The sequence below is a fragment of the Anser cygnoides genome, chromosome Z, assembly GCF_040182565.1.
Source record: "Anser cygnoides isolate HZ-2024a breed goose chromosome Z, Taihu_goose_T2T_genome, whole genome shotgun sequence".
NCBI lineage: Eukaryota > Metazoa > Chordata > Aves > Anseriformes > Anatidae > Anser > Anser cygnoides.
In genome coordinates, this window is record NC_089912.1 from 77030114 (window position 1) to 77044237 (window position 14124).

The 14124-nt window shown below is 35.9% G+C and overlaps 1 protein-coding gene across 14 annotated transcripts in view; it reads left to right on the forward strand.

Moving 5' to 3' along the window:
- Window positions 1–14124, forward strand: part of MAST4 (microtubule associated serine/threonine kinase family member 4) — a 296506-nt gene that overhangs the window by 233422 nt on the left and 48960 nt on the right. For 11 of the 14 annotated variants that reach the window (XM_048079537.2, XM_048079540.2, XM_048079539.2 and 8 more), the window contains 6 exons: window positions 1292–1312; window positions 2040–2118; window positions 7540–7697; window positions 9113–9188; window positions 10594–10803; window positions 13669–13770. In XM_048079537.2, coding sequence (XP_047935494.2) covers window positions 1292–1312; window positions 2040–2118; window positions 7540–7697; window positions 9113–9188; window positions 10594–10803; window positions 13669–13770 — 646 coding nt within the window. The remainder of the gene's footprint in view (window positions 1–1291; window positions 1313–2039; window positions 2119–7539; window positions 7698–9112; window positions 9189–10593; window positions 10804–13668; window positions 13771–14124) is intronic. The other 3 variants (XM_048079538.2, XM_048079542.2, XM_066988793.1) reach the window with 1 other exon arrangement.

A 14124-nucleotide genomic window follows, 5' to 3' on the forward strand; every position in this document is an offset into this window, starting at 1 on the left:
ATAAGAGTTTTTCAGTTTGCTGTGTGTATTGTGGTTATTTCCATATAACCTGTGTGTGGTGGGGATGGAGGCAGAACTCCCCAGGCCACTCTGCAACAGTCAGAAGTGTCAATTTCCTCTGCCCAGAACTGGTGGGTGATGCAGGGGAGTAGCTTGCACTACTTGTATCTGCAACTTAGGCATCTTCTGCCAATACACATGAGTACAGCATGTGTGAGCTGGTGGATCCTGCTTTCTAGAGCTTCTGTGAACTGGGTAGGACTGCAGTATGGTCCAGGGACAAGTGGTGTATCAGGGTCTGGGGGAAAATGCTGTAGATGCTTACTAACCTTTTCTTGCTTCTTCCCAATTCAAAAATCCTCCTATTCTTCCTCCTTTGTTTCTTGGATACCTTCTGTGATAACCATCTCCATCTTCAGTGGCCCTTCTGAGTGAGAACTGCTGTATGATGCAGGAGTTCTGTTCTATATAGAAGTCATTCAGTGAGGATATATATTCTGTCTCACAGGTGTGGAATATGTGGGTCTAAGCCATTTTAAATAAATTGCAAGTACTTTGTCTTTCAACTATGAATACACCTTGCTTGTGCAGCTGAGTCAAAATGAAAAGTATTTTTATAATAGTTTGTTAGCCTGGTTGTTGTTCATTCGTAATGGGGAAGGGGAGGAGAATTAATGAATTAAAAACAAAATTGTGGACGAGGAGGAAGTTTTTTCCAGAGTTCAGTCTTTGATGCAGTCACTTGTCCCTCTACCACATGTTCTCTAATAATTTGCACAGTTAAATTATATACTGTCATTTATAATTGACAATATGTTAGATACAATACTTTACCTCTTTTCATATGCTCTGTCTCTTCAAAATTTGGGTTGTAGCTTGTGGATAAATGGGAGTAGGAAATAAGCTGCTGGAGTGGAGAGAGGGAAGGATGTTTTTAGACAGTTACCTTGAAAGGTAGGGAAATTGGATCAAGAGGTTCAAGGTTCATGATCAGTGTTTTCAGACAGTTACCATGCAGGATAAGTTCCATGCAGGGAAGTTGCAGCAAGAGGTTGAAGGTTCCTGATTCATTATGACTTTAGTTCTACTTTGGGAATTTTTTATTTTTTTTTTTTGTGCAGATCAGTCTTGAAAGGTGTTCTTTTTACTGGCTGTAAAACAGAGCCTCAGTTCGCCTGTGAACTCTCCCCTAATATAAAATTGTGTGCTAATAAAAAACTACTCCTGTTTTGTTATTTATGTATGTATTTTTTTATTTTTTTTAAACATATTTGATACAATTGTACTCCAGTCATGGGCATCGAAGTGACAGGTAAACTTTACCTCCTCGGAAATTCAAACACCAGCCTCATCATTGCTTTTTGGCTTGTCTTTTTGAATGTTTAAGCTCCATGTTGTCTGTGTGTAGCTCACCTGAAGCTGTGAAGAATAGAAATTGGCTTTGGTTATGATTCTTTTTTTCTTTTCCTGAGTAAGCGTGATTTTTGCTGTTTTTTTTTCCTGATCTACATTTGATTTTGAAAAAAAAAAGTTTATCTGATCATTCTTTCTAGTTATTTTATATTAGCTTGTTAGTTTGCTGGTATCCTGTACTGATGTCAATTACAGAAGTGTTACCCTTATGTTTCAAGCAAACTATATCGGTTATTTTATAGTTCAGAGCATCACAGTTGGTTTGTTCACAGGTTTTTAATTTGCTTCACATTAATTTTCGTTTGATGAACCTGAGAGTCATGAAGACTCCATGTGTTCAATTTTTATGCATATTAGTGAGAGATCAGTTCTGTCAGTCTGTTCATTCACTTTCTAGTTATTTCATCTCACGGATTTTGACTAGAAAAATGCCCTAAAAAGTCTGTAAGCCCAAATCATCCTTGTTGAATGTTTGTTTATTGTGGTCTGATGTGAAAGTTTACTTCTATTAAAAACCTTGTTTATATCATGCTTTTGGAATGCAGTTTTCCACAATAACACTTTTGCAGATGTTTCTGTGTTAGGGTACTGCAGTGTTCGTTTGACTAAACTGAGTTTCACAACAGGACTGATGGTCGCCGCTGGTCTTTGGCCTCCCTTCCTTCTTCTGGCTATGGTACAAACACACCCAGCTCAACTGTTTCTGTAAGTATCCAGAATAGTATACTATTACGTGCCCTATCTTCTTAACTGTAGCAAAGGTTCCTTGTTTTTCTTTTTCTTTTTCTTTTTTTTTTTTTAAAGAAAAGGCAATGTAGGGTTTTGTGTTCTTTGTTTACTTTGTCTACTTGTTGTATACTTTGAATTAATATGGGATATAAAACTGCTTCACTGATACAGAAGAAGAACTTGAGGTAACTGGTGCTTTGCTTTTACAGATCTTCTTTCTCTGTACGGGAAGCAGTATTTAACTGCCTCCTTTTGATCTATATAGCAGTAGTAGGGAAGACATACTGCCTTATTTTAACCATACGGAAGTTAGGTATTGAGTTTGTGAGTCTCACTTGCTAGCAGAAACCACCCTACAACATGATTCATCTATCCTAGGCTAGACTGCTATCTTAAAATTAGATGAATCACACATTTGCCTGTCTTTTTCATTTGCAATAGTCAGATGTTAGTGCATGATATTAGATGAGATATTTAGCTTTCTAGATGGCTATAATTAGAACAGAAGAATTCCTTAGAATGCATAATAGGATAAATACGGCAGTTTATGTTGTTAGTTTTTGCATGTTAGATCAGTCCTTCTGATGTGATCTCCTATCACACCCAGCCCCATTTTGTGTGCACTGTCTAACTTCTGAAGTGCACCATGGCAGTGCATGTAATTGTGCTCCAATAATAAGGTTAGGTGAGAGAAGTATGAATTTGTACTTCTGCACATGACAAACTTGTCTGTACTGCAGAGGAAGCACTGAGTCGTCTTACAACCTGGAACTAAGCTATCTTTAGTGATAATCACACCTGAGACTGGAAAGATGCGACTGGGGAGGAAGGCTGCTTTGGAAATGGCAAATAGTGGGCTGTTTGGTTACGTCTCCCGCAATAAAGGGCCTGGTCCTTGCAGATCCAACTATGATTCTTTGAAAAAGGGTAATTTTGTATCGTTAGCCTTGGTTTGTACCTATAGCATTGCACTGTTACAGAAAGTACTGTTTTATGGGTGGTAAATATTACTGGACACCTGATTTTTTTTTTTCCTGTTTTTTTTTTTTTAAACGTTTCTGTCAGAGTTTAAGTAAGCCTTCTCTTCTCTTGGATACGTTCTGTTTCTCTTGTGAAGTAGTGGAATTCTACACCCTGTACATTGGTAAAACTTGACCATTTTATACTATGATCAACTCTATTTTATTTTTGTCCACAAAAGCGCTGGAAAATTGAGTCATTTCTGTTTCTTACAATCTTTAAGCCAGGTTGGGGGATTTTATATATTTTATGAACTGCTCCTCAGCAGCCCTGATTTTTGACCTCAGACCTGTATAGATCATGGCTTTGCCAAAGAAATTGCTTTATTTCACATTAAGTCCTTAAGCACTTCCCATAATGCTCACTCGTACACCTCTTCTTGGAACTAAAACAAATATGCTGTGTTCTTCACTTAAAATATATTGACGTAAAAGGGGTTGTCAGATAATAAGTAATTGCTATAGCAACTCCATCATTGTTAAAAGTAACAGGCTTATGCTACAGAGGAAATGAAAAGCTGTGTTAGAAACGCATAAAAACAGTTTTAATTTTCCATCGACGGGCATAGTTTTTTTCCTTGATAGCTGCAATTTTAAAATGGTAGGTCCATTTTTTTTCTGCTTTCATTACTCTGTATTAAGTTTACTATATGGATGTGCTGGAACATGGAACAACTTTTACATCATGTTCTCATTTCTTTTGGAAAAAAAATCACTCATTTATGGAGTTAAATATCTTAACCTTTGTGATTGTTTTTGAGTTCTGTCTTTATATTCTTTGACATGAAAACATCTTATAAATACTGAACTAGATGCTTTGTGTAGCATTTAACTGTTTCTGATTTGTGGAAGTAAATATTTTCAAATTAAAAAGTTTGGATTTTGTTGAAGAAAGAAGCAGTATAGAATTGATATCCTTTTTTTATTATTTCTATTATTTTTATTTATTTATTTATTTATTATTTTATTTTATTATTATTTATTTTATTTATTATTTATTTATATTTATATTTATTTTTATTATTATTTATTTATTTATTTTTATTATTTTATTATTTCCTTGCTTTTCATTTTTTACCCACTGGATCACAGAATCACAGAATTGAAGGAGTTGGAAGGGACCTCAAGAGATCATCGGGTCCAACCCCCCTGCTAAAGCAGGTTCCTTAGAGCAGGCTGCCCAGGTAGTCGTCCAGACGGGCCTTGAATATCTCTGGAGAAGGAGACTCCACAACCTCCCTGGGCAGCCTGTCCCAGTGCTCCGTCACCCTCACCGTGAAGAAGTTCTTTCGCATGTTGGTGCGGAACTTCCTGTGCTCCATTTTTTGGCCATTACCCCTTGTCCTGTCCCCACAAACCACTGAAAGGAAGTTGGCCAAATCCCACTGGATGACATATTTGAATCAGAAAATGAAACTGGAAATCTGCCCATTTAATTGGTTTCATGTACTTTTTCAGAATCTGAAACAGCTAGCCATGTGCAGCCTCATTCTCTATATTTTTACAAATTCATAAAGACGATGAGAGACCACTTCAGAAACAGTAGTCTCAAGAGTATATACAAAACAGTTTATTTTCAGTGCAGGATGAATAAGATTCACATTAATCTGGAGATTTATTAACTGGAGACCAGAAATGTTTTTTACACATCACAATAGATGACAGCTTTGATCTTTGCAAGCAACTAAAAGTCAAAGCAGGAACAGAAGGGTCGTATAAGTAATCATATCGTGATTACGCTCAGATGAATGCAGCAAACCATTTCCTGTTAACCTGTTTTGTTGTTGTTTTGTTTTGTTTTATGGTGGAAGTGAAGAGATTGATGGAATTATCAATTTAATGGAAGTTCATGAGTTTCATATTCCAGTTCTCTAAACCAAGATGAAAGTAAATGAAAATATCTCCTGTGAGGATTGTTCAGTTGAAAATAAACTATTGCTGTGTCATACTCCAAGAAACAAAGTTGGATCAGATCTTTCCAGCTAAAACATGCAGTCAAGATGATTATGCCTCTTTTAAGAGAAAGAGACTATAAAGAGGATAAAGCAAGAGAAAATTTGGTTGCATGTTTTTGCCAGTAGCCTGTTAGAAAATTATTTGGATATGTGAAGATAGGCTAGGGAGATCTGGAAATTCATTTTTGCAGTTACATAAACTGGTATTGGCTGCAGATCTGTCTTTCTCTGAAGAACAGTTTGCTTTGCCTTGGTGCGCTGTGCTTGTGTATATATGTTAAATGCTATGTAGCTTTTGAAGCAGCTATTCTAGAATGCCAAGAGAGCTATTTTTTATATTTTTTATTTTTTTTGTGGGGGATGGGAGTTAAGAGTTTTGCTATGAGAGCTCGGATCTGTTCAGAGGTCGCAATTCAGACCTCCAAGAAAATGTGCTCTGGACCTGTGATGATCCTGATGCAACTGAGAGTCCTTAGCAAAAGAAGTATTTTCCACTTTAATCCTGTTGGATGTAGATTCTGTGACATTTTAAGTGTGGAAAACATGAGGAAGATTATTGTCTTCCTGATGTTCCCAGAATCCCCTGAAGTTCAAGAGATACAGATTGATTTTATAGAAATAGGTATATGTGACAGTCCTTATTGGGAAATTTTACTATACTAGAGTATTATTTAACTTAACGATAGTGGCTCTAGGATTAACCGTGAGGTTAACTGCAACTAGTTGCCTTAGTGTGAGATAGGAAGGAATATATTTAGTGCTATGCGCTGAATTATGCATAGTGTTGTGCTGCAGCTGAAATGCATAAATGAGTTACTATGGCTTGGCAAGTTACTACTCATCAAGTGAACTGCAGTACATTCTTGGTGTATATGCTTCCTAGTCTGCAGCAAAGCCAAGGTAATGCAGTCTTGTTAACTTTAACTTGTTCTGACGTGATGAAACCTTCCCGTGTAGACCAGTCCAGTGAAAGTAAACCTCTCTGAGCAGTGTCTTTTCTTCTTCTTTTTTTTTTTTTTTTTTATTTCAGGGGATGATTTCATGAGATCTAGTGTGATAACTGTTTTCTTCAGTTCCTAAAATTAGGATATATTCAGCTTTCGCTATACAAGTTGCTAGGGAATTAGGAAGACTGACTCATTTCTGTGCTTAACAGCTTGGATATTACCTGCTGACCTTAGCAGTGCATGGGAACATCTGTACAGTATGAAAGTTTACTGTTTTCTTTCACTTGGGATAACATAGCAAAGATGTTTTTACTGTACTGGTCTCTGATAAAAAAGCAGCCAGGCAGGGGTCTTGATGTCCCATATGACAAGACAAATAAGTACAATAATTTGCACATGAAGATTGTTATTTAGAAGAATCTCATTTTGTTGAAAAAGTCAGCTGAGGACTGAAGAGCTCCAGAAAGAAAGAAAAGTTTTTGGACTTCTTCCCCTCCACAGATAAAATAAAGGGACTGGTACCGAGTAGCTTTGTAGAGCCATACAACGATACCTGTAAACTGAGCTATCTTGGAAACCACCTTTGGGACCAGAAACACTACAGCGTCTATAGTAATAGTCCAGGCTAGCAAGGCTGGTTGTTAATGCATTGACCCATGGACACATTCTTCACAAAGACATCAAATCCAAGCTGAGCAAAGTAGTTTCAAAGTTCTTCTGCTAAACATTTGATGTGGCTTAAGTAGCCAGCCGTGCTGCATAAAAGGCAGCACTGTGTTATATAGGGGGGCTTTACACACAGTTTTGCAAGGCTAGTTATTGTAGTAACAATTTCAATCTCATAACTGTCTATATCTTCCATTTTTAAATGAAATGGGTGGTTTAAATATAATCCTTTTCATTTCCATCAGCCATAGAAACTATCTTGATAAAGGCATTAAGTTCTTTCATGTCATTTTAAATGTACAGCTTTTAGGAGAAAATAGCATATGATTTTTTTCTACGAGAATTTAGATTACATATAACTTTTTTTTTTCAAAACTTCATTAATAGCTTAAATTTGGATAATGAAATAACTTCTGTATGTGGAATTGAAATATGTATGGTGGCAATAAGTTGTACTCTGCAGCTATCATTCTGTCTTATGTAAATAATTAATTTTCAGCAGACTCAGTTTTAAATATTCTTTTAAATATTGGTGCGTATTACTGATGCCAGATGTCTTCTTTGCCTTAGACAGAGGAAATGTGAACTTCTGAAATGCAACAGCTTTCTTCCGAAACTGAAGTTGTTTTTATACCCTGTATTTAGCTCATTAAGTTGAGACTAATTATTTTTCTTCTTTAATTTGATAGCTAAACGTTGGAAACAGTAACTAGTTTTTATATTAAATGGCTTCATTCATGAGCTGTGAACATAATCTTGAAAATGCTTTTTCACTCTGATAGAAGCTTGTGTTCTGTTCTGCTCTTGTAGTCATCCTGTTCGTCCCAAGAAAAGCTGCACCAGTTACCATACCAACCAACACCTGATGAACTACATTTTTTATCTAAACATTTCTGTACCACTGAAAGCATTGCGAGTGATAACAGGTGCAGGACCACTGCAATGCGTCCGCGCTCCAGAAGTCTCAGGTGAGTTCCTCCGTCTAGTAAGAGGGGCTGAATCTAAATTTCTAAACGTCATGGTTTTGTGCATTGGGAGCATTCACTATTTTCAAAATTGCTTAAGTATAATACAAGAAGTAAGAATCTGTGCCTGAACTATTAATAATCCTTTTTAATTGTTACCCCCTGGTTTTGATCATCACTTAATTCTGCATTTAGAAGTGTAATCTGGGTCTTAAAGGAGGCAACTAACCTGTATGAAATGTCTTGCTGAGCTAGTCCGTGCTGATCTAACTACTATTCTAGAGTTGAAACTCTAGAGAATATAGTCTTTTGTTGCAAAATAATTTGAAATGTATTCATATTCATGGAGTGTCTGGAAAGAAATGCAGTGAAGAAATGGGCAGGGAGTTGGGGGGAATGTATTCATTTGTTTTCTTTAACCAAGATGAACTTCGTTTTCTTGTTTCCCAAAGAGTAGGCCAGTTTCCTTTATGGTGGTCATTTGCATAAGGTGTTTCATCGAAGATTGTTTTTTTTTTGTGTGTGTTCAATTTTGCCCTTTTAGATCGCTGAAACTCACTTGTTTTGCTCTTGCAAGAAATTCTTATGTATGTGTATAAGAAGCCCTAACGTATACGTTGCGATAAAGACAGTCCTTTAGGAGGGCATTGCTTTTGTGGAGTCTTATTCCACATGTTTTATACCATACTTGGGTGGGCTGGTGTTCCCAGCCCAGGAAAGTCAGGTGGAGATTTTTAAAGGAAATGATAGCCAAGAATGAGGCTCTTGATAGTACGAAGGAGTTTCCTGGGTTAGCAAAGGCTGTGGGTACCTTTTATGGATGGTTTTACTGCAAGTCTCATGCTTTGTTTTTTTCCAGGCACAGTGTCTCGGGCATTGATGGAACCTATGCCTATGTGCGGCATTATTTGTAGGAAGTCAGATTGGAGATAATTGTTTTGATTTTTCTTCTATTTTCTAATTTAAAAATAGATTAAAAAAAAACAAAAGAACTTCTCAACATTTTCACTTGCAGATAATAGAGGTCTTGGTCAGGTCTTGCTGTTTTAATTGTATGTAACCTTCAAAGGGGTGGGTGTAGTCATACATATAATAAGCTCTTAAATATATATCTCTGTTGCCCTTCTGAGGAAGAAAAAAGTAATGTCACGAGTGTTGCAAAGCTGCATGTATACCAAACTGTAGTTATAAACTAAGAAAATAACATCCTTGACAGTTATGTGTCAAATACATTAACTATTTTTTAAGGCATGGTCACAAATAGCAGAAAGGAACCAAGCGTGCCACTGATTAGAGGACGTACCTGTCTAGTGAAGCATGTGCTGACTTTTTGGTGCAAATAAGCTATGCAGAAATATAAGTACTAATTCTAGCTCATGCTGAGACAAGTTTAAAGAGATAATTTGCTTTGCTTGCAGCCCTGGACGTTCTCCTGCCTGCTGTGACAATGAAATAATTATGATGAACCATGTCTACAAAGAAAGGTTCCCAAAGGTAATGAATTATATTTAAGATATGCAATATCTAAATTGATAGGCAACATAGGTTTTAAGTAAATGGTGTTTTTGTTATGGGAACTAATGATCCAAGGCTGTAATGGCTTTCATAAAGCATCACCAACCTCTTATTAGAAAGATAAAATCACAATAAAGAAAATCCCTGCTGAGAAGAACTGGACATTCATTTGACAAAGCTGCTGAACTGGTTTTGAAATTAATCATGCTAGTAATACATTCTGCAGGTTGGAAAGAAACAATATGTTCATTTTCAATAGATGCTGTGTACTTGGGGTTAATGTATACTGAATAAGTAAACTGAAACTGTTTCTGCGGCTCAGTCTTGTACAGAGTCTGCTGGTACACCTGCAAATTTCTTTCTTCAGTGCCATTTCTCCCTTTTTGCAAAACCTTGTTATACGCTTACTTAAAAGGTAAAGATCAGTACATAGTTGTGAGAGTTTGACTCAGATACCAAATCAGGAAATGTTGCTGTCTTGTGCAGAGATCTGAGACAAAAATGAGTTCTTTGGTGCAGGCACATTGCAAGGTGCACTGTGCTCTCAGTTTCTCATAGAATTTTGATGATTCTTGGCAAATAAAATAAGGTTAAGCTGATATCACTCAAAAAATGCCTACAAGTAGGAAAAAAAGTCTTAATTTTTCTTCACATAAATTTCTTTATGGAAGTATGAAGATATTTGTAGAGGGATTGAGCAGCAATCAGTAGTGTGAAATGATCTGCTCATTTCACTGGGTAATGTACGAATTAAGAGGTGTGGGTTTCCTTTTTAAAAAGAAAAATACTGCAATATCTATTTTTTTTAAGCATATGCAACTATGAGAAACAGTCAGTTGGATCTATAAAGCAAGCACATCTAGCAACCTGCAGACACATCTAACAGGACCTGTGAGCCTGTGAATTTTGTAATCATTTAATGGGCTTTCAAACTCTGAACTCAAAGTTTCAAAACTTTGAACAATTTTGCGGTATAACCTGTACAAAAGGAAAGGAGATATTCTGGTCTGTAGCACCTACAGTTTATACAAAACAGCCAAAGACATTCATGAGTTCTCATTGCTTTTATTTTGATTTGGACTTATTTTTACAGTCATGAATGTTAACTAATTATTTTAGTGAGCAATATAAGATCAGTGTTTATGACTTCAGCAGACGGAAGGTAGGATTTGCATAATAGACCCGTAAGGCGATTGCTTTTCCGAACTGATAACTGGGGAAATGTCATCTGACATTTTGTCTATTTGCTTGCTTTTTTTGCTTCAGTCATTTCACGTATTTTGTGTAGGTAATTTCTTAGGCACTCTAGAAACGTTGTAAAACCAGAAGTAAGCTTTGAGGTTGTAATGCTGATATAATGTATCGTGTATGTATTTGTATATAGGCCACAGCTCAGATGGAGGAAAGGCTTCAGGACATTATAACAAATCATTCTCCAGAAAACGTCCTTCCCCTGGCAGATGGAGTGCTCAGTTTTACCCACCATCAGATCACAGAACTGGCTCGAGATTGTTTGGATAAATCCCACCAGGGCCTCATCACGTCACGATACTTCCTTGAATTACAGCAGAAATTAGACAAATTGCTACAGGAGGTATGAGCCATGAGAATGCTGTTATATTTGGTAGAAAAGTAGTTTAAATATGTTTGCCTAAGAGTTGCTGTCTTGAAACTATTGACTGTTGCACTCAAATAATTGTCGGTGTTCATGGCAGTTTTAGTCTACATAATGACCACAACAAGGACCAAAAGGCATCCTACTGTAGTCTGGGATAAGTAGGTTGTAAAGTTTCAGAAACAACAACATTTTCTGATGCAGTGCAAGTTATAAATTGCTTACAGAAGTGTGTGAATAAGCCCTAAATGAGGAGGCTTGCTGTATCATTTACTGTGGATAAATGAGGAAACGTACTCTTTCTACTTTATCAGCCCTACTAATTGCCTGCTGTGTTGACAAAGGAGACAGCAACCTTTATGTTTGTGTTACGTGGAGGTTATTTGGCTATTTAATTATTTAAATATTTATTTCTTTCATAATTAAACTGTTTATTAACAGAAATTGTCAGTTCTAAAAGCATTGAAACTTCCATAGAATAGTCAGCTAAATGTATTAAGAAAAACATGAAACTTGCTAAAGAAATATGCGATGCTGTATGTCAGCATGTTTTATAGATGTATCATTTTCAGAACAAATGAATATGCTGAGTGCTGTAATTGTTGTTTGTATAGGACTTGATAGTACATTATAAACCAAAGTTAATGTGATAGACCAGCAGATTTGATAGACTTGAAATTTTCCCACTGAGATATTAAGATGTTATGCCTGTGTTAATTTATTTTTTTTCCTGGTCTTTTCTTCTGTTTTCTTTTAAATGCAGGAGCAGTTACTAAAGCTTTTGGTTAATTTTTTTTTTGTGCTGTATTTTATTGTCTTCTTTTCAGTGAATATATGTATTTTACTGATTTCTACAACTACTATATTTTGAACCTTCCCATAAAGCAATGCAAAATTTAAGACATCAGTGAAGTATTTCTGCATTATTGAAACTCTACTCTTTGAGCAAGGAAATAAGAGCTTGCTTACTAGTCAAAAGAGAGTTTGAACTAGTGACCTTCTTGAGAAATAAATTTTTTATGATGCCAAAGTGCAGGCAGAGTTGGCAAGTTGGCTAGAGATATCTCACTAGGAATTATGTTATGGTAGTGATAATGTCAAAATACAAAGAAACACGTCTTAAAAGCTAAGATGCACTGAACTGTATGTGTAAACAGTATATCCCTTAAAATGGCTGCACAGCAAGTAAAGTTTAGAGTACAAGTTGGCACATTCATTTAAAAACAGTAACAAAAAACCCTCCAGTTATTCTCCAAGCTGTATATAAAGCAGTGTATAGGTGTTAAAAAAAACAACAACAAAACACTCATTTTGTCATGTACTATCATGCAAATTCTATATTATGTTAAAATTTTCTGCTTTGCAAAGATATAATGCCTTAAAATGTTAAGGCTCACCTTTTGAGTAAGTGCAAATGGTATCTGTCAATAGTGTAATATGATGAAAGGAAAATTTTCTGCTTTGCTTAACTCAGCTGTGGGCACTCAGTTGTGCTTTGGATTCACGCGACGTATTTGTTATCAATTCCCAGCTGTGACTTTCAGGAGAAAGCTGTGCTTCCTACTGCTAGTTGGCACATTGTGATTATTTTGCATAAGCTGGGGAAGGCTCCTTCGATATTTGAGCAGTTTGGTTCAGTTGAGATTTTTATAGGTCTAAGATCAAGAGGCTAAGTGGATCTGAATGCTTTCCTGCTTCATCCTTCTTTAATGTAATATTTATTAAGTCTTTGTTCACATACACACCTGAGTGTTCGCAAAACTGTACAAAGTTGCTTTAATTTTTTCTGGTGATTAAAACAGGCAGACATTTTGTTTACAAAAGAGTTCTCTTTGGAATTGATTGGTAGTGTGCAGAATACAAATGCTTGTGCCAATTAAGGTTCTTCTAAAATCCGTTGCAGAGTGCTAGATGATGTTTGTGCCTTTTTTCTTGTTTTCTTTTTTAAGCTTTACAGATTATCTTTTTTCAAATATTTGGTATGTTTTTAAATGATAGCGCTTATGTTGAGAGCAGCATGTGGCTTCATTTTTTGTAGGATTTTTAATTACAAAAATACAACATGTTTTATATGAAAAGTATTTAGTTGCTGTATTAATCATTTTCAAAATGTTAGATTCTTAGTTTTCTTTCAATTCCTTTTGTGATTTTGAATAAGAAAGAGATGAGGAAAACTTCAGTTTATACTGTTAAGAACAAAGAAATACTTGGGTGATGTTTGAAAGGCTATTGGTATGTTTTAGTCATATGGCTTCTTTGCATTTGTTAGCATCCTCACATTATACCTTTTCTTCTTAGAGATAAAAGTTTAAGAGAACCATTTTGCAAATCTTTTCAAACCTTTCAGAACTGTTTTTTCTATAGCATTCTTTTTTTTGTCATCACCTTCACAGAACTCGAGTTTAAATTGCCTTCCTTTTGCACGTACCTGTGTGTGGCCTCTCTATCCAGGAAGTGGTGTAGCCTCCTGTTTTGTTTTTGTTTTCATCTCATCCTAAAACTGTTAACTAAAACTTAACTATTTGTACAAAAGTACGTATAGGTAGATGGATGATGTATTGAATTGTATTTCCTTTTGTGAAACTGATAACAGTAAGTATATAATTAAAAAATGCAGATATGTCATTTTTAGGCACTTTTACTTCATTGTTGCAGGGATAGGATTGTACAAATTGTATTACTTCAGTTTGAAATTACAGTGTTGCTATTATTACCATTGCTGCTGGTATCTTGATAATGATTTACAATTTGTCTAAAGTACATGCTTCAAAACCAGCAATTATATTTACAAGTTGTGCATTGAATAAGTTTTGTTTTATTTTTCCTTTTATGTTCAATTTTTAGGCACAGGAGCGATCGGAGAGTGGAGAACTGGCATATATTAAGCAACTGGTCCGAAAAATCCTAATAGTTATTGCTCGTCCTGCTCGCTTACTGGAATGCCTGGTAAGGTGATGCTGCTATAAGTAGGTTTTCTTACTTGTTACTCTGGGAAATTTTTTGGATTAGTATTCAAGGCCATTTACAATCATTTCCTGAAATGTCAAACAACTGGGCAGGGCTTCATTGTTGGTGAGATCCTTTTTACTTTTAAGTCAGAAACATGAGACTGACAGGGAATTCCTGCAGTTGTGTTTGGCTCCCCACTATTGCAAATACGATGTTATTAAATCCCTGTCATAAATTTGGGAAGCTCCAGTTTAAAACCACTTGGGTTTTTCTGTTGTTTTGTTAGACTTTGCTGTTCTCTTGGGAAGACTTCTCTGGAATCATAATTACTTCGTGGTTTTCCCGTTGTTG